This window comes from Fopius arisanus, unplaced genomic scaffold, assembly GCF_000806365.1.
Source record: "Fopius arisanus strain USDA-PBARC FA_bdor unplaced genomic scaffold, ASM80636v1 scaffold00106, whole genome shotgun sequence".
Classification (NCBI taxonomy): Eukaryota; Metazoa; Arthropoda; class Insecta; order Hymenoptera; family Braconidae; genus Fopius; species Fopius arisanus.
The window spans coordinates 72,165-92,225 of NW_011887845.1; the positions used below are offsets into that span (position 1 = coordinate 72,165).

The 20,061-nt window shown below is 38.8% G+C and overlaps 2 protein-coding genes across 7 annotated transcripts; one reads left to right on the forward strand and one right to left on the reverse strand.

Moving 5' to 3' along the window:
- Positions 1 to 35: 35 nt before the first annotated feature.
- Positions 36 to 16,049, forward strand: cyst (rho guanine nucleotide exchange factor 18 cysts). 6 transcript variants are annotated; one of them, XM_011312700.1, is made up of 12 exons: positions 36 to 171; positions 1,009 to 1,098; positions 3,195 to 3,859; positions 5,345 to 5,494; positions 5,593 to 5,777; positions 6,439 to 6,579; positions 6,798 to 6,873; positions 7,299 to 7,419; positions 7,509 to 7,701; positions 8,421 to 8,492; positions 9,573 to 9,623; positions 9,877 to 16,049. In XM_011312700.1, the coding sequence occupies exons 2-12, from the start codon at positions 1,059 to 1,061 to the stop codon at positions 12,677 to 12,679; spliced, it is 4,497 nt and encodes a 1,498-aa protein (XP_011311002.1). In that variant the 5' UTR covers positions 36 to 171; positions 1,009 to 1,058; the 3' UTR covers positions 12,680 to 16,049. The 6 variants fall into 6 exon arrangements, with proteins under 6 accessions (XP_011311002.1, XP_011311003.1, XP_011311004.1 ...); XM_011312701.1 differs by having other exon boundaries at positions 6,442 to 6,579; XM_011312702.1 differs by lacking the exon at positions 8,421 to 8,492.
- Positions 16,050 to 17,332: 1,283 nt separating this feature from the next.
- On the reverse strand, positions 17,333 to 19,185 carry LOC105271267 (WD repeat-containing protein 89). The gene is made up of 3 exons (XM_011312706.1): positions 18,899 to 19,185; positions 18,440 to 18,666; positions 17,333 to 18,280 (listed from the first exon to the last, which is right to left on the reverse strand). Exons 1-3 carry the CDS (start codon positions 19,066 to 19,068, stop codon positions 17,451 to 17,453), a joined length of 1,227 nt encoding a protein of 408 aa, XP_011311008.1. The 5' UTR covers positions 19,069 to 19,185; the 3' UTR covers positions 17,333 to 17,450.
- Between the last annotated feature and the right edge of the window lie 876 nt (positions 19,186 to 20,061).

The following is a 20,061-nucleotide window of genomic DNA, read 5'->3' on the forward strand; positions in this document are numbered from 1 at the left end:
AAAAATCATCGCCAAACTTCAGAGTGCGTGCGCTGCACGTAGAAAATGGTTGACGCACCTTGGTATCCCGTCGGCAGTCCCTAAATAATAATAATAATTCTCCCAGTGAAGCAAAAAGTGTTATCCCGAGAATAGTTAAACCACCGATTAATCAGCCAGGCGTGTGACAATGTCAGTGTAATTTCCAATAACTCAGTACTCCTCAGAACCATCTGTTTGCGGTTCTACTCCTGTTGGAAAGGGGGGGGGGGGGGGAGGGTATGTACCAACTACCTGTTCTACTCCGCAAGCAAATAATTGCCGAATAAATAATGACAAACCCCCGGTAATTAACGGGTGAATGAGAAAAAAAAATGGAGAAAAGAGGAATAAATTGATATTATCTTACGGGAGTATTCAGTTTGCAATGTGCAGGTGATGTGCATTGAAAATTCAATTGTTGGAGAAGCTACCTGTCATTGGAGTTGATCGTGGCTTTCCCTGGCAACAAGTGTCGTTTTACCAACTCCGGAAACAATGACTTATCGACAATCGGGCCCACGCGATTCGTTAATTTCAGGTTCCAAGTCATTAGATTCGGATAATTGCTTTGCTCTGACCGTTTTTATTACTTTTTCCGCTAATTAAAGTCATTCTTGAGACCCCGGATCGGTGTGAAAACATTGTTTAATCCGTTTTTAGCAAGTTGTTAATTTTTATTAATTCGGCATTTATCCAGTGGAAATTTCATAACACAGAAAATTGGGGATTCACTGAAATAAAATGAATTTCATTTAATTGCGCTTTGTTTTCAATTTTTATTGTCAAATTGTGAATTTCTAGGAATTATTTTAGTGATTGGGTATTTTTCCAGTGAATATTTAAAAATATTTTTGGAAATTGAATAGTAATTAATTGTAGAATGACATCGTTTAGTGATTTCAACTCATTTGGAATTTTTTTTTTCAATAAAATTCGAGTTGTCAATATCAAGAAAAATATTTCATTTTAAATTCATTATATTTTCAGTTTTTCACTGATTAAATATTAAAAAACTGTGGAAAAAATTAACGGACACGATGGAGAAACGGCAGGATGGGCTGGCTCCGTTTTCCTCTGGTGAGTTTTTCTTTCATTATTCCAAAAATCCAGTTTATCCTTTTTTGTGATTTTTTCCTCATTGAAAAAATGGTAATTCAGAGTTTTTTATTATTTCTGAGGGAGGAAAAATCAAAGGAAAATTTTTCCGGAAGTTTAAGTGCAAATCCAGGTTTTCCTATATTTTTTCATGATTTTTTTTATTGTAAAAAATCGTAATTTGGGGGTTTTTTCAATTTTTGGAGGAGGAAAAATCAAGGAGAAATTATTTCGGGAGGTTTAGGGCTGGTCCAAGGATTTCCCAGAATGGGGTGGGGTTGGGTGGTTCGGGGTCGCTCTTCACTGCCCTGTGCAATGCTGGAGGGGTTGCAAATACCCGAGAGGGGGTGTAGTATTGCTGTGTGTGTTCGAGGTCGTGGATCAATTCGGTATTGTCAAGTTTTTTTTTCATTTCCCCTTCGAATGGCTGAAAGCAACAGTTCTTACTCGGTTTTATCAGCAACGAGGTAATTGTTGGCAGTATTTATTTTGGGGAGAGAGGGGGGAGCAGTGATAAGAGGTTGCTATGGTAGAGAATTTTTGAGGAGATTTTTAATGAAGGATTTTAGTGCGTACGGAGAAAAATCGTTTTTCTTTGGTGAAAAAACGTGCGGTATTCGCGATAATTTTCACTTTACAGAAAAATTTCTGGGAACTTTTTTGTTGGAAATTCAAATCCCCACGAGAAAGTCAGTTAGAAAAAAATTGCTATCTCCGCTGTACTCGAAGATATGTCCAAAAAACGGAATTAAATCCTGCAGTGGCTCGATGACCTACAACATTTGACTTGGCGCCAATTATTGATGAATATCTTCTAAACAAAAGGAGATACCAAAAATTTCATATAAATCCTTTTTCCACTACACATTACGTTCTACAAAAAAGGTGTTAATGAAAATTCATGCATCTCTCTTCATTTACAAGATATTCAGTGATAACGGAGCCTAGGTGAAGTGCGCTTATTCTGGTTCAGGACAAATTTGGAATCAATTGATCTGGTCTCGCTGGTTCGTCGATGAATTAAATTAATTCTTGATAAATCAATAGAAAGCAAATGTACTCGACGTAGAATGACGACTGATTAAATAAGAGGTGATTTAATTAGCCACCAATGACACGTGCCTTTCATCAGGGAAAATAATAATCAAAATGTTGAGAATCTCGATAACGATTCAACTTCCCACTGAATGCGTCAAAGTGACCTGGTTTCTCATTGTAGATACTTCCACTCTGTTAATACGAAAATACTTGATAGACGTTGTACCTATACACTGCAATTGTTCCCTTGTTTTCCATCCCCGAAGCAAAATGCGAGAGTATCGGAAAAAGACCGAGAGTGTAATCAGAATCACAACGCCAGTACAAAGGATTAATCATGCAGCACTCGCTGAATTTCCGCTTTGATCTCTTTTCGATAAATTTCATCCAAGAATTGAGTGAAGATTTGAATATATTTTCATCAGAAAGCCAAAGGATTTTCCGGCGAAAAATACTGGCTTCCATTTCAATCCTCTGTGAGGAGGTGCAATGAAACATTCAAGAGGGAAGTGATAAAACTGAATAGATCGACTGGAAGTCACGGCCTTTTATGAATATCTCGGAATTTCGATTTCAAACTCGATAATCCCCTCCTTTCCTCTGATATTCAGGGGCTTGTCAGCAGATCTGGTGCTTGACAATTGATTATTTCGTGGAGAGAAAGAGACGAGTCCTCCCTGGGGAATAGAGACGTTTTCAAGGTGCAAAACATTCTCTTGTCGTACCTCCAATAACTAGAGCAGATAAATGGGTCGTCAGGGTGACTTTGCCACCGGAAATTTCCCCAGCTGTTTTACTACAATATCTCAAGTCTCTTTTCTTTATTATCAACTTCCTCGAGAGCGGAAGAGAGATATCTCCGAGTTGTCTCATTTTCCAGACAAATTTTTTGTGATTATTTCAAGATTTTTATACTCTTTCCACCAAAATTCCCGTTGTTGTAATTTTTCTGGAAGATTTACACTGGAATTAAATTACTTGTAGGTAAAATTGTTATATAAAATTGATCTGCTGTCAACAGTTATTATGATAATTTCCAGATGAATGTCCAAACAGCGGTGAAGACAGTGACGAGGATGTAGTGACAGATTACCTGAACTCCGAGCAGACAGACTGCAGTAATGCATCAGCTGTGAATGGTGAACTTGTCTCGACAATTGATGGAACTAATCACCAAACAGCTGATTATACCAAAGATAGCAAGTTGGATGTAGCAATGGCCGAGGGAAGTGATGAGCGTCGCAATCCCCAGAGTCTGGGTATCACGAGAAATCAGCAGAATCCTCTGGTACCAACGATCAGTGTAACTCCACACTCACCAGGATTGGCCAAGCACTACCCAGTCCTGGAGGACAATCTCCAGCAGTTGAATGAAATACACAGCAGTATCCAACGTATGCGTGATTTGACTCTCTGCACTGTTGGCTACAGGCTGCTGTCACAGTCGGACAATCTCCAGAGGTTGAGCTCATCTTGCCCATCGCTCTGTCCTCTGGGAAGAGCACCAACTGGTGACAGAGCTCCTGGCTCTGATCCCGATCTCGCCAATTGCTCCACCAACAGTTCGCCCACACATTTTCCACAGGGACAACTGCCTCCAGGTATGCTGGGGGTGGACAGGAGGAGGAGCTGGACTGATCTCGAGGAGAGCAGACAAAATCGACATCGGTGTGGGGTACAGAATCATCTCCAGGCACAGAATATGGTGATTTTTTTTTTCTCAATCCATATGAAGGCCAGTCCTTCTTGAGTTATTTATGTATCGAAAAAAAAAATTATTTTTACTTGATTTTTTTATTTTTGAACGTCATTCGTCAGAAGCTTGCGATTGGCCATCGCCCGAGGGCTGAGCCCTGGTATTTACATTTTATGCACCGGTGTATTGATTTTATTTTTATTTAGAATATTAACCACTTCCTTGTACTTTCGTTGTGTCTATTGATGTAAAATATTTTGCAAACTGCTGAAGACTTGATGCATCAGGTGGAAATATTGGATACATTTTTTTTTTGGAGCTCATTAAATTTATTAGCAGAACATCCTTTGATATTTCTTCCCATAATCAATAGTTTTCATATCCAACGACACAAGTGAAGACCGCAAGAATTGAAAATTGTCGAGGATATTGAGAGTCTGAAGGAGATTCTACCCTTTCGCGTGTAAAATCAATCGTGGTTGGTGTCGAGTAACCTCAGCCTTTTCCACACAATCAATTATTCATAAAATAGGGCATACGCCCAGGGGAGGCAAAATATTGAGGAAGTGGGAAAACGTCATAAATTTAAATCGACGATTTCGGGAATTTTGTATTCACATCTGCGTATAATGAGTAATTCGAAATGATGATTCATTTGTTTCCGAAATAATTCTATATTTGACGCAATTTAGGTTCGGTGAAAGATTTTTGCAGCAATCTCCAGTCTTTTATTAATCGATTTCCATTGCAAACCATCTGTCCTCCATATAAAAGCTTGCAGAAGCCAGATGAATGCCTCGGTTGTAGGAAAAATTGCACAGCGTATGGTTACAAACACCCGACGTATTCAAACAAATAATAATTCACGGAAAAATCGGATTTTTCCTCAATAAACCCTCTCCCCAGGGGAAAATCGGCTATACAATTTTTTCGGGGATTGATAAAAATAAAATAGCTTCTAACAAAAATGACTAATAGAGGAAAAGTGACGTTTCAGTGTTTAAAAACGGAAGCTTGTCTTTCCTGTTGTGCGTGCATATGTCTCATGCATTATGATTTCTCGTCTACCGACATTCAATCATCACTCGAGTGTAAAACTATCAATTAATTATGGGTGATGGTGATCCGTCGGGGTTTAACGGTGTATGCCAGACTCGTGAAATGGATCAGAATTATTTATTCAGTTCTGCAGAATGAAGAGGAAATTTCATTTCAACTGAAAATGGTGAAAATCAGATCTTTGAATTTTCAATCCCTCAGGATTAAATTTGTCTTCCAAATGGAAAAGATTGATCAATTAGTCTGGGATAGGGAGGGCGGACCTTCATGAAAATAAATTAATTAAAGAAGTTTACGTGATTTTCGCACAAATGTGGTCTGCAAGGAAAATTAATTGACTTATTCTGTTGAATTTCAGGAAAATTAGGGGTTTTTATGGGTGATGAGGGCGTAATTTTTAAATTCGTGTCATTATCAATATTTTACAACTTTCAGCGACAGCGGAGCATCAGCCTAAGTAGCCTTGACAGTGAAATGGACCTCGAAATTGATGGAAAATCAAGATCACCGTGTGCTAGTGTGGCAAATCGATCCTGCAGGTCTCAAACCAGCACTCACTCGCTCAATGAAGCTGATTTTGTTCAGGTGGGTTGATCATTTTCCCGATTCCAATTCATCAATTTTACTGATTAATTAATTATCCCCAAGTATGAGAGGAAAATGTATCACCAAAAAAATTTCAGATTGATCCACACAAGTCGGGGGTGAAACGAGTTAGCCAAAGACTAACAGAGACTGTGAACTTGTTGCCGGGAGTGACTGGATCACGTTTACCACTCCAGAAATCCATCTCGACTCCATCAATCATCGGACCACCAGGACAGGCTCCTCTGTGCGAGGGAACGAGAACAACACCTTCTCTAGCCACGTAAGTATGAAATAAATTCATCAGCAGATATTCTCGATATATCTATGCATTTGCTGTGCCTAATTCGCTATGATAAAAATTTTATATTCATTTTCTAAAAGGTAAACTCAGTAGTGAAGTGGTGAAACGAGTCCTTCAATAATTCTGGAGACTCGAATTTTTCAATGTAATTAAATACGTCTAGATCTCAAAATTTATTAATTTTCGGAGGAAATATCATGGGAATTTTTAATTGAATATTTTACGATCTACAAAAAAATGCTGTAAAGTTTCCACTCGACATCGATAGCTTCCGACATAAATCGATAATTGAGAAAACTTGGAAATTCAATTCGCCTCTATTGACGAGTTATCAACTGACCTAAAACCGTCCACTTCGCTACTGCATCTCAATTTAATCACTACTCCACATTATTTCGCACAACTAGAGTCTTTGGCATGCTCGTTTGCAAGCAAACAGAGTAAGAAACACGAAATTATTCACACAAATTATACCATAAAAAAATAATGAACGAGTAAAACTAGCCAGTGCTGTTGATTAAATGAACTGTCAAGTCTATTATTTATATCTGTACATTATTTTATTGAAATTAGTGAAAATAGTATGTATGTGATTTGTGTGTATTGCACTGAATTATTTTGCAACAATCGTGCATGACAGCAGAAGACACGAACGAAACGAGAAAGGTAGTGGAAGTGAAACTGAGACCGAGGATCCACTCCACAGTCATGCATATCATGGTGATATTATTCGTGAGGGTTCCCTCAATGCCCAAACCTCCCTCGACGAGCTCATGACCGAGTGAGTACATTAGATACCTCAATAATATTATTTTCATCGTGATGGAAGCGGTCAAATAAGCCACTCTGGAATTATTCCATATTTTTTCTTTCAACTCTCGATATTAGTGTTTAGGCTTTTGATCAGAATAATCAAGGCTTGATGCTTGCTATTTTTATCACTCCATTGAATTAATTGTTATGAATTTGTCGGGTACTGAGAGATATTCATGATTACAGTGGAGTCGTCTACGATGATCATCACTCAGAGAAAACTCGGAGAAAGCGAGGATCCCTGTTCTTCAGAAAGAAAAAGGTATATTTCAGTAGTCAAGACTTGAAAGGAGCAAGTTGAGTCAATTCTTGGGTTGATTTTTCGGAAATATCCCTGCAGGTGGGGGAGATGGCGAATTTTTTGGTGAAATTTTTTTATTCCTCTCGATCCTCCGGGCAGAAGAGGCATAAAGCAAAATTTTTCTGTCTCCCTTGGCTTCGTGATATTGCCCTTTTTACCATGTCACTGCAGATTTTATTTAATGGATTTATCATTGTGTTTTATCAGAGAATGAACGTTCGTTTGAAGAGTATTTTTAGACCCTTTGTGCCTTGTGGATGAGGGATTCATCAATATTATTTTTTCCATCGTGTTTTGTCTTTCCTCATCGATCCGTTAGAAATTTTTTCACTGCTTATTTTGTTTTGACTTCTATTCGTTTATTCATTTATTGAATTCTGCTGCAGGATAAGAGTGGAAAGAAGCCTAGTCAGACTCATCACTGGGTGGCAATGACTGTCCAAGGGAATTACATTTGTGATTATTGCATGAAACAGTTTGGAAATAAATCAGTTCTCCTCTGCGAAAGTAAGTATTCAGGATTGGTTAAGAATCAATTATTAATATTTTTTCTCGGATAATTTAATCAATTGTTGGATTAATTATTGATGCAATAGGCTGTGGAGTTATGGTACATCAGAATCAATCGTGCAAGGATCAGATGCCGAATGAGTGTGTCAAGCCGAAAAATAATTCCCACAAGGGTTCTACAAAGTCAATGTCGAGTGTATCAATAGTGACGAGCAGTGGACACGTAAAAAGAGGCTCCACAGTATCATTACCTCCATCAACATCAACCGGTCCAAACAGGTGAGTCTCTTACATCAAATTCAACAATTCATTGATTTTTTTGATAATTATAGTAATATAATTAATATATTGCATCGAGTCTTCGTGTTTATGGTCCAAGTCTCGCACGCTGCCGACGCACGACCGGATGGATCTCGCAGTTTTATTTTCAAAATTACTACAAAGTACAAAGTAAAATAATTCAAGAAATCGAAAAATAATGAGAGATTCAATAATTACTCCGAGATTCAGACTGGTCCAGGAGCTTGTTAAAACCAATATTAATTTTACCAATTATTGCAACATGAGATTAATAGAACGATCAATACTTACATAATTATTTATTAATTTATTAATCGTCCTTGTGTAGTTGCGTGTAGCCAGGTCGATGGTGCTTTGAAATATCGCGTTACTCAAACAATTCAAATCACAACTCATTATTTTTTTTACATATTAATTTAAAAAAATAGGCAATAGATTAACGCGTACAACGGCAATACCAGGAATATGGAACTTGCATGAAGCTTTTTGCATAAAAAAAAAAATTCGTGCGAGTTCCTCGTTGAGTGGAATTGAATGAGTGAAAAAATAAATTGCTGGGGAGGGGAAAAAATGTCGGTACCAAAAAGATAACGAGAGAAAAATAAAATGCGTAAAGTTGCGCTAATGCAGTGTGTGCTTTCTCCTTCCTCGTGCATTCCCTCCCGATTGCCAACTGTATTCGATATCAACGATAAAAGGGAAATAACCAACAAGAAAACGGTGACAAACTACAGCCCTTGGCGACGTGTCGCCACTAAACTTGGAGTCAAGTAAGTCGTCCCAGAATAATAATCACGAAATTGTGTCTATTCTCGTTATATTTATTTTTTCTCTTGTCAGTGTATTGATTCTTATCCATCACGCAAATGTTCGTCCAGTGTTCTACGATGGGACGTCAATGAATTCAATCAACTTCTCGTGGAATTGGTGTTTCCAGTTTATTTGTTTTTCATTATATTTTGTTGTTGAAGGAAATTGGAGCTGATTATCCGGAGGTTTATTCACATTACTCCCGCAGATACCATCCTAAAATTGTCAGACTAAATTCTCTCGTCACTTTCCTTCGACAACGGATTCACTTTGTCATCTAGAATTGGCACTAGATGGTTTTATTCATTGATTGAAACGATATGAGACACACGCCATTGCCCTGCCTGAGCTTAAAACACCTGCTTGTCTCGTTTATCTGTTATGATTCCGCTGTTATATTATTTCCATTACTCGTTCAATACTTCAGGTGCATGGAGAAAAGAATTGGATAGAAATTGACATGCCACTCATGTAATCTTGATGTCTACAGCGATTTCTAGATCTTTTTCATACGATATTGGAGCAAAAAAAATGAGGAATGATTTTTTGAAATTGAAAATTTCATAGAATCATCCATAATTATCCCCAGGGATTGCCGGTCGATTTTGTACGATATTTTTTAAAAAACAATTCCACCTCTCTGATAATTTTTACTCAACTTTTTTTCTCCATGTTATCAACGATCCGTTGCATACGACCGATTTAGTCCCAGGAGAATAACGGCTTTGCTTTGCTTAATCCGTGTACTTTTCAATTTCTCAATTTTATGTAATTCTTTTCCCCTAAGATAGACGAATTTTTCCTGTCATACCGTATGCGAACACCGATGGGGCGTGTGTTGTCTAAACAATTGATATTATCTTGACGAAAAAGAGTGAAAAGTGGATTTATCCAACGAAAATGAAAAAATTGTGAATAGAAATTCACGTGGGTGAATGATTTGTAGAAACCAAGGCACCGAGTCAATTATTTTTTTATGGAAATTCGAATGTGTTTTGTAGAGGCGAGAGAATATTCATGCCGAGAGTTTTTGTTTACAGCCAATCGATTAGCGAGGAGAAAGACGGAGAGGGACAACGTGAAATTGTCAGGTAATTTAATTGTTCCTAAAGATTACATCAATATTGAAAGCTTGTGGCAGACAATTTGGTGATGGAGTTGACCTTTACGTGATATTTTCCTTGGTATTTGAAAATCTCTGACTCAGCAGTAAAAAAAAAACATAAAATTTCCAGAACGAAATACGATAATATATAATATAAATAAAAAATTCTTGAACCAATATCTGCACTTCTGCAAGTCCCTTGAAAATTCTTGGAATGATTCCCGACGATTTCCTTTCAGTGCGTGGGAGGAGTTCGACTTCGGTGAGGAGGTGCACCAGCTGTCAGTGGGTGACATCGAGGGTTTGGATCCAGAGCTCGGTCTTGGTGGTGACGAGCCGGACTCCTGGAGTGCAGCAATCGGTCGTAGCGATGCTCTGCGTCTTGTAAATGGCAATGATCGTGAAGTTAAACGGCAAGAGCACATCTACGAATTTGTTCTTACAGAGAAGCACCACTGCCTGGTGCTCCTAGCAATGGAGAGAATATTTGCGGAGGGTCTTCGTCGTTATTTCCGCCTGACGCCCCCGGATCTCGAGCGAATGTTTCCCCGTCTGCGAGACCTCATCGACATCCACTTGAAATTTCTCCTAAAATTACGGAAAAGACAGAGGGCAAATCTGGTGGTCCCCACAATTTCGGACATCCTCGTTGATCAATTCTCCTTCGAGACCTCCACCCGAATGAAAAGCGCCTACGGAGAATTTTGCAGTCGTCACAGGGACGCTGTTGATTCGTACAAATATTACCTGCGCAATGATCCACGTTTTTCTCGTTTTGTCCGCCAGTGTCAGACGAATCCCCTCCTCAAGAAGAAAGGAATCCCCGAGTGCATACTCTTCGTTACCCAACGTCTGACAAAGTATCCACTCCTGGTGGAGCCCCTCATCAAAACATCAACGACGAACGACGAGAGGGGCGATTTACGCAAAGCCCTGGGTCTCGTCAAGGAGATTCTCGCTGACGTTGACGCTTGCGTTGCAAACAAAGAGCGTGAAGATCGAAAACTTGAGATTTACAATCGAATCGATGCCAAGTCATCGGCCACCCATCGAGATGCTAAATTCAAGAAATCCGATCTGATGGCTTCCAACCGTGTCCTCAAATTCGAGGGCAATGCCTACCTCATGCAGGGCCGGGGCAAAATGGCATCAGTCGTTGTTGTTGTCCTCTCCGATGTTCTATTTTTCTTAAATGAAACACGAGATCAGAAGTATGCGTTCTTTGTACCTGAGAATAAAGCGGGTGTTGTGTCTCTGCAGAAGCTTCTGGTTCGTGAGAAAGCGGGTCAGGAGTCACGGGGAATTTATCTGATCAGCAGTAATCCAAAGGAGCCAGAGATGTTTGAGCTGAAGGTGCAGAAACCCAAGGACAAGCAGATTTGGATACAATCGATCAGGGCAGCGGTGGAGGCTTGCCCCCAGGACAACGATTGCGAAAGCGATGGATTTGATCGTGGTGCTATTGCCAGTGATATATCACGATCCGGGAGCTCAGCATCGTCGATGCTGACGGTCGACGAACGCCAGAGAATTGCAAAAGCCAAGGAGAATCATATCCTCGGGATCGTTGGAGAATTGAGAAAAAAGGATACTGAACAGGCACTTTTACTCGAGGAGAAGCTTGCACTGCAGATGCGACTGCTGTATGCAGCAAGTGTTTGCAGTGATAATGATAATGAGAGTGAGACGAGGGAGAGAGAGAGATCTGAAAGGTGTGAGAAGGACGTGGATTACACGAGATTAGTGAGAAACGAGGGTACAGATTCAGCACAACTTTGGCAGGAGGTTGTGGTTGCTGTGAGAGAAGTTACGAAACTGGCGAGTTCATTGTCTTTCAGTGCTGGTGGTGGTTCACTGTCGAGGAGCTTGAGTTCAGCTGGTGAACGACACAGTGAGGCTTATGTACCACCAGCTCTGTGCGTACCCAGGAGAGCCGAGACATTCGCTGGTTTTGATCACAACAAGGAGAGATATCCCTGGAGGGATTCAGCTGCACTGCACTCGGTTATGTCACCACCTAAGGCGTGTGATCTGCTCAAAGGAAGGGATAAAATTGACAGGCCTGACGACGAGGGGCACGATATCAATAAGGATCAGCAGTTGGTTGCAATCAGACTATCTCATTACGTGTACACACTTTTATGCATAATAAGTAATCAGATGACGACAATAGACAGTCTTCAGGCGCAGTTGAGTGCCTCGAAGGATTGGTGTGGTACGTCAGCAGGTGGTAAATCATCGAGCCAGAATAGACCCAACTCGAATCGTCAGCTTGAGGAGCTCAGAAATCTCCAGGATCAGTTGAGTCGAGAGAAGGCTGCATTCAGAGCTATGACACAGCAGGAAAAGATGCAGATGCAGGAGGAGAGGAATGAGCTATCGAGGCTCAGGGAGCAGTTGGCTGCTGAGCAGAGGGATGTAACACAGCAGAGGGATCAGTTGTATCGAAGGCTGGAGGCTTTGGAGAGACAAGGGGTCTCTCTTGTCGCGCCATCAACAGCTAATCCCTCAGCTGCAGGCCATGGGCATTCCTCTCACACCTCCCACTCCTCTCATTTATCTCATGGCTCACAAGGTGACACACTCCTCCAGAGAAAATCCCTGCCTGATGCCAAGAGAATACCCCTGAACCTCATCAGTGCCACCAATCAGCAAAAAGCATCCAGTATTCCACCAGTTAAGCAACAACTCCCTCTCAAACTTGCCAGTGGCAGCAACAACAATACCACCAGACACAGCACTGGCACCAACAACAGCCCAGACAGACACTCGAGGACATCGAGCAGTCCTGCAGCTGTCACATCATCCACCTACTCGTCAGAGCTTGGCAATCACAATAATGGCAATACCTGTCAGCTTAATCGATCGCTGAGGATCAATAAATCACCAACCGAATCATTTCATCATCTCCATCATTCACAATCTCACTCACAAACCCACTCTCATCATCAGGGACATCAGCGAGGTGATGTGCAACCACAGGGACATCAGCAGAAAGCTGAGCCTCAACCACCGCTCGAGGAGGAGGTTATCTTCTTCTGACGACTCTTTCGATTTGGCCGAAAATCGACGCGTCCACCTAGAGCTGTTGACACACCAACTTCCTCAGGTACTCCTGTCTCCACTCCAACACCCACCCGCAGTCAGTCCAAGGACTCGCAGAGCAGGAGTCGTGTCAAGTCATTTTGACTTTCAGATTGAGAATGGTGAGGTATTTAACAACCGAATTCAATAGAGTATTTCAATCGAGTATTAGGAGACCACGTGGTCGCAGTAAATTAGTGCTCATCTTGTTGCTTAAACCGTTAATATTGTTGAAGAAAATGATGAAATCGACTGAAAGTTCTATTATATTAACGTTTTCACGTATTGCAACGTCAATATCCACGTATGAATTCATTACTGGGATTATTTTCTTCGGAGATGGTGTAGGTGATCACTCGATTCACAAGAATTCCCGGAAAAACTGAGGATAAATTGTGTGTATGTGGTTTTTTCATTATTTGAGGACATGCTCATTCTCCAGAATGATTGTATAACGATTTTTGTATATAATGACGCAGTGTGCATTAATTTCAGGTGATTAGGACTTTTTTGGGGGACATATGATGATTTTGTGGAGAAGCAGCATCAAGTCAGTTCGATTTGATGTTGATTATTTGACTTGGGGGTGTGGAAACACCGGTGGATCATTATTTTTGAAAATGTGAGACAGTATTAATGCAATGCACACTGCTTATTAGTGAGGCACTCTTGATTATGTGGAAAATGCCCACCTGAGGTGATTATTTTTCAGTTGTTCTATGTTTAATTAATGGTTAAACGATGCATTTAATGAAAAGACTTAATATTATTGACAATCGAATCTCATCCGGCAATTAAGAGTTTTGTCGTATTTCAATTTTAATGAGTGTCTCACGGTTTAAGTAATCAATCAGTATCTGTAGACTTTTCGTAATGAATTTATCGCACGTTGTAGATGTGCGAAAAAATAATAGATGACTTTTCTTTACTGGTACTTTAATACGGAAAATCATTAGGAGAACATTCATCAGAGATTGATGAGGACAGTCTGATGAGGGCAATTGTGCCTCGAATTTTATTTTAGTTCGGATTATACAGTTTTGTTTAAGGCAAGATTCAACATTCCTTTCGCATTTATTATCATATCATTCCGACATTTTATTTAGGAATTTCATTGGAAAATGAAGAAAAGGCTGGATTATCCACTGCCATTGTTGTTATTTGACAATTTTTCTTTTAAAATTGACACACAAAAAATTGTACGAGATTTGTTGAAATAATTGTTTTTTGATAATTGAAAATTAAGGAATTTGAGGGATTAATTGCATCAGTTGGAAATATCTGGGGATTTTTCTACTCTTGGCCTCGATATATTTCCAAATTGCATTTCTCTGTTCCATTGAATGAAAAAAAAAATTGTTTGTCTCCTTGACGCATTGTCATCGAAATGATTTGGTGATACGTTAGTCAACGTGCCAGTGTGCAATATCAATAAAAAGATTATTTAGAAACTCGAGAGGTGGGGAGAGAACTTAAAGATGAACTAAACGATGAGAATTCAATTGCTACAATAAAATGAAGAAGCGAAACCAATTCAGTAGCGAGGAGGCAAGGGGCGAGTTGATTTTGATAATACGTATCTTTTCAGGGAGTCTAAGGGAGTTGAGGAAATTTGGGAAAGAATCTCTTTGTAGATCTTATTCTAGTCCACAAAAGAATTCAGAGATAATCCCGAAAGTCCGACTGGGGAAAACGTCGACACGTCACTTGTTCGATTTAGCTAATAATTAAATTTTTGAATTTTTAGTTTATCCCTGAATCTAAGGGGGATTGAAAAATATTTGTTATGACCTTTTTTGTAGATTTCATTCAACTCTACAAATGAGTATCTGATAAAATTTTCGCTATCCCTCTTGGATTTCGAGATATTTTTCGAAAATAATTTCTCAAAAACGACTGAAAGCTCAACTTTTCATTCTTACATCTTCGGTACTGAATTGTTAATTGACATTATCCGCAAATCAATCGTGATGACAATAGAAAATACGGTTATACAGTAATCAATCGGTTGATGAAAACCCATTATGTATGGTGATATGATGGAAGAATGAAAGTCAAGTGGAAAAGTGGAAAAGTGAAAAACTGATGAACCACTTTGTCAAGATAAATGATGAAAATAATTGTGAAAATAAAGCTCGTTGTTAACTCGCAATGTTGTGTGCACGTGAAGACATCCAAGTTCGTTAATAAATAAATAAAAATAACAGCATTTAATGATTACTAATTCGTAAGTTTCGGGAGTAAGATGTAATACTGATTAATTCAGCTAGACAGGGCGTCATATTTGACTAGATAATATTTAGCCCGATAAATTGTAAAATAATTCATAATTATTCATAATGAGAGATGAATCATTCCAGTTTTAATTAGCTCAAGGCTAATCTCTCTTGCGCTCATTGAGGACTTCGAATGAATTTCCATCAGTCGCTTCATTATTTTCTATTCTGTAAATCTTTTAAACTTGAAAATACTGTGTTATGTCACGACTGAGTGACCAAATGACGTTTGATATGTCGTCCTTTTATTCTACTATTGTTATGTGAGGAAAATGAGGCGGGAGAAAACATAAAATTTGATGGAAAGTGGTAAAAAGTCATCAGTCGATTGTATTTAGTGATTCGATTTATTCAAAAAGTTATTCCATTCGATATTTATCGCAGAAACTTATCGGTGTGGGGAATTTCTATTCACTCGGATGAAAATTTCACTGGTATTGACATTTTATCACTTTCCACTGCAAATATATTATATATAAATAAAAATTCCTGAAACATGACATAAAATGTCGAAAACTGTTGACTTGATATCGAGTTCTATCGGCCTAGCTCTGTTCAACTCTTCATTAAAATATCCGTTGGACTGGATTTCACTTGGAACAATCGTCGCATTCTCTGGGAAAGATGACAGATAATAATTATGTAAAAAAAAAAGAGAATAATAGCATTGAGCATTGAAAGATTAATTAGAACGGAGTTATGTGAATGGATATTTCACGAATCAAGTATTTTTGTACGTTTACCTGTACTTTTCAAAAATGAAAAAAAAATGGAGACAAAAAGTAATAGCTGATACTTGTATCTATTGTTATTGTGATAATGGAGAAATCGATAATCACCCTTTGCTTGAATTTTTTAATCTCCATAATTATTAAGATAATTGAATGTGTGGGTGGTTAATTCATACAGCAGAAGAGAAATTCTTGAAATCCACTGCACCACCTGTTAATCTTCAATTTTTAATCCTCACGTTTAATTCCTTGATTAATTCGCGTACTGCATGTTCGAAAATCTCGATTGATTAAAGAAAAATATTCAATTCCCACACGAGACTGGAAGTTTTTTCTACGAATAATTTAATTGCCTTTATTTTTTCTCTTCAGACTTATTGTAGAACTCCTTGATCCCTAATCTTCGAGAATTATCTATTGATTACATGTAATACCGATTGTTTCGTCATGCTCAGTGTTGGTGAACTTTTCTTCTTCCAATTTTTATACAAAAAAAAACAAAGTAATGAAAAAAAAAACAATAATCCAATGATATACAATTGAACCTGCACCGATAATGCAGTTTTGTAATATTTATTCCTGTTGAATCGTGTATAATGTTAAATCTAAACAAAAACTAATGCAAACGCGAGCGAAAAAATTTTATCGAAAAATCTGGCGAATTGTTTAAAAAGTCTACGGATTTCTAATAAATTTTTTATTAGGTCTCAGTCAATTCTATTGGAAAGTTCGATTTTTTTTATAACTTATTCACTCCAGATATTTTCTGTGGAATTTCCTCGTTTCAAATTTTTGATTTTCAAAAACGATCTTCATTCTATTTTTCTTAATCCTCCCAAAAAAGTCAAGCAAAAAAAAATATTGAAAATTTGAATCGATGGAGTTCTGGAAAAAAAAACCATGGATTGTTTTTATCGAATATTTTTTATTCAATATTCTGATAAAATCGACCACGAAATTACAGAATAATTCTAAAAAATCCAGATAACTCCAGTAGAATTTTCTAACAATCGGGCAAGGGCTTTCAATAAAATATTTTCCATTCGCAAAATCACTGGTCGAGGTAATAAAAATGTTGAAGGCTATTCTTAAAGATAAACCTCGACGATTCAATCGTATCCACTGTGCGAAACACTCAGAGTAATGTTTAATTGAATATTAATTAATTCAAATGAAATGAAGAGATGTCTGTAATCTCGAGTACCGTTTACAGCTAACGGTTGCGCTATATTTTCTAATGGACTTACTACTTTTTCTTATATTCCTTGTAAACCATTCGATGACTGGGAGATTTACAAAAAAAAAATACCTAAAAGACACTACTTGAAGACATTCTATGTTTTTTATCATTATATTGTATCATCCACTGATTCATCGAAGAATAATTAGCTGCCTGAAGACAAAAAAAGATAATATTTATTATTAATGTACATAAGACAACGGAAAAATGATGTTATTGTAATAAAATGGAATCAAGAGGGTAATATACGATTAACTAAATCTTCACAGAAGGCTTTCGTCCCCTTGTCATCGTTTTATTTATTTTCACTGGTGGTGTTGAATTTTTTAGATAGAAAAAGGTATTTCTATTAAAAAATCACTGATTTAATATTTAATCACCATTTATTTATTATAAATTTAATGAGAAAAATAGAAAATATTGTACATTATTTGGATCCGCCCCGCGGCAAGAATTTCAGTTTTTCTTTTCGTTAAAAAAAATTAATATGGTTTCGTTCGATGCTTGTCTCGACCATTGGATTTTCCAGTGGACTTCATGAGAGATTTGCGTTCTCCATTTGCTTGGAGGCAATTTGTATCGTTTTGTTTCCACAGGTTGATTATTCCACCCTCGCCACCAGTTATTAACCAGCCACTTTTTGCATGATACCAGCTGTCTCGGACTAGCTGCTTGTTGCCAGTGAAATCCGAGCACCACTTCATGCCCTCAGAAGTGACAGTCAATCCATGTAAATGGTCCCCTTTAACTGTGGAACCTGTGAGAAGAAAAGGATCCTCGGAGCTGGCACTCCTGTGCACCCTCACGAGATAACAGCTGTCTGGATTTTCATTCATAAAATTAGCTGCGATGCTGGTACGATCGTATTTTCCATAAGGCGTTGCATCCTCGCACTCCCAGAGCTGAAGACAATGCGTGTGCGTCGTGCACCAGATGTGGTCGTCTTCCAACCACCCCAGCCTGTCCACTGACGATTCAGTATTGAGTGAGTAAGTCAGAGCGGAATCCTCTGTGGGCATCTTGAGATCGAAAACATTGATGAGACCATCGGTGCTGCCAGAGGCCAATGTATTTGCTTTTGCGGGATGAAATGCCAGAGACGTCACGTCGTCCATGTGGGACTCCCAGTATCCACCAAGCAAATCATTCTTTCTGCTTTCTGACCTGGAATTGTTGACACTGCTGCACCTTATGTCCCAGAAGAGGATGAAGGCATCTCCACCAACATGTTCAGTACCAGCTGCTATTAATTTGTCGTCGGAGCTGATGTCGAAACTTGCAAGGGGCTTCAATTTCCCATCCATTGGTCCATCTGCGATGGAAAAAAATAATAAACACCTCAATACACATTCGAAAAAAAAATCAGCTACAGCAATTTTTTTTATATTTCCAATAATCGATATAATCAATCGTTAATTAAGAAACCGTAGAGTAAAATTCAATCATTTCGTCAATTGATGATCAATTATACCTGTCATATCAGCTACAACTTTTCCCTTCGCCCGAAGATCACAAGCTGTAATGTGGCCATCCCTCGTCGCCGTGTACAGAATGTTCTTTGAACTTGGGCTGAATTTAATTCCAACAATTGGCGACGTGTTGTGGCTCAAAGTCGCTATTTTACTCAAACCCTCATTAACATTGTAAACAATGCACGAGTAATCAGACAATCCCGCGCAAAACCTGAACTCTGGTTCACTGAAACCGAAAAAAATATAAAAAATATGTAGCCCCTTTTGGGGGTAAGTTTTAATTACTTCATCATCATTTTAAATGAGTATTTAAATTAAATGTAATCAAAATAGATTTTCATCGTCAATGAAGACAAAGAAGAAATGGAAAAAAATTGAGAAAATTTGCTGGAAGGACTGGAGAACATGTGAGTCGTATTTTCATTTTTTTCTCGATGGAATTTTCGAGGAGAACTCACTGCTGAGTGCCACACAGGGCGAGGACGTAGTTGTCTTCTCCTGGGCATGAATCCTCCATTGACACTATCATTTCGGACCGGTTTATCAGTTGACTTTTATCGTTATCACTCGTGTTGTGTGATTCACTGTTGCCATTTCTCTTCCGCGTCGACTCCACGACTCTCGGCATTTTTTATGGGAGTTTTTTTAATGGAAATTTTTACTTTTGGTTTATTGCAGATTTGGGGAAGAACGCCATGCGCTCGTATTTATGATTTTTCAAACAATATGGACATTTTTTGGGGTTAGGGTTGACCGAGAGCGCGGGAAATTTAATTATTTATCTGTCTATGATATTCAGGGAGAGGAATAATTCAATATGAATTACTTTACTCTTCTGCAATTGAGGGGGGGATTTTTTTTTCCATGTGGAATCCCTCGTGGGGGAAATTGAAAAAAAGTAGAATTTCTGGTTTGCACCATTGTAAGGTGATATATCTGATATTTGAGAACAGTCGCATGAGTGGCCTCGGAGAGCCTTCACTTATCCATTTATATTATAGGCCAGTGACCGTTAATGTCTGTTGAGTTACGTGACGTGATAGTGGAATATTACGGATTGTTATAAATTGGGTTTGATTTTTGGGGAGTAATATTTTTGGAAGACATGGGAAAACCTCAGGAGGGAGGAGAGCGGGCTTCGGAGGTGGAGCGAATTGTGAAAATTGAAGAAGCTCATACACTGGCATTTTATGTTAATGGGCGGGAGGTAATTGATAATGAGGTCGATCCGGAATGGACTCTGCTGCACTATCTTCGAACAAAATTGCATTTAACGGGCACTAAACTGGGATGTGCGGAGGGAGGTTGCGGAGCATGTACGGTAATGCTATCGAAATTTGATCGTCAGAGACGAAAAATTATCCACCTAGCAATCAATGCTTGTCTGGCGCCGATCTGCAGTGTCCATGGGACATCGATAACAACCGTTGAAGGCATAGGTAGCACTAGAACTACTTTGCATCCCATTCAGGAGCGGCTGGCAAAGGCTCACGGTTCACAATGTGGCTTCTGCACCCCGGGGATCATTATGTCGATGTACGCCCTGCTGAGATCGAAGCCCAAACCCTCGATGAAAGATCTGGAGGTGACATTTCAGGGGAATCTCTGCAGGTGCACAGGA

Coding starts and splice junctions, on each gene's coding strand:
- cyst (XM_011312700.1), top strand. CDS start 1,059: ATGGAGAAACGGCAGGATGGGCTGGCTCCGTTTTCCTCTG. Junction 6,580..6,797: donor CTCGACGAGCTCATGACCGA/GTGAGTACATTA, acceptor TCATGATTACAG/TGGAGTCGTCTACGATGATC. Junction 7,702..8,420: donor ACATCAACCGGTCCAAACAG/GTGAGTCTCTTA, acceptor CAACGATAAAAG/GGAAATAACCAACAAGAAAA.
- LOC105271267 (XM_011312706.1), bottom strand. CDS start 19,068: ATGCCGAGAGTCGTGGAGTCGACGCGGAAGAGAAATGGCAACAGTGAA. Junction 18,667..18,898: donor GCCCTGTGTGGCACTCAGCA/GTGAGTTCTCCT, acceptor TTTCGGTTTCAG/TGAACCAGAGTTCAGGTTTT. Junction 18,281..18,439: donor AGTTGTAGCTGATATGACAG/GTATAATTGATC, acceptor TTTCCATCGCAG/ATGGACCAATGGATGGGAAA.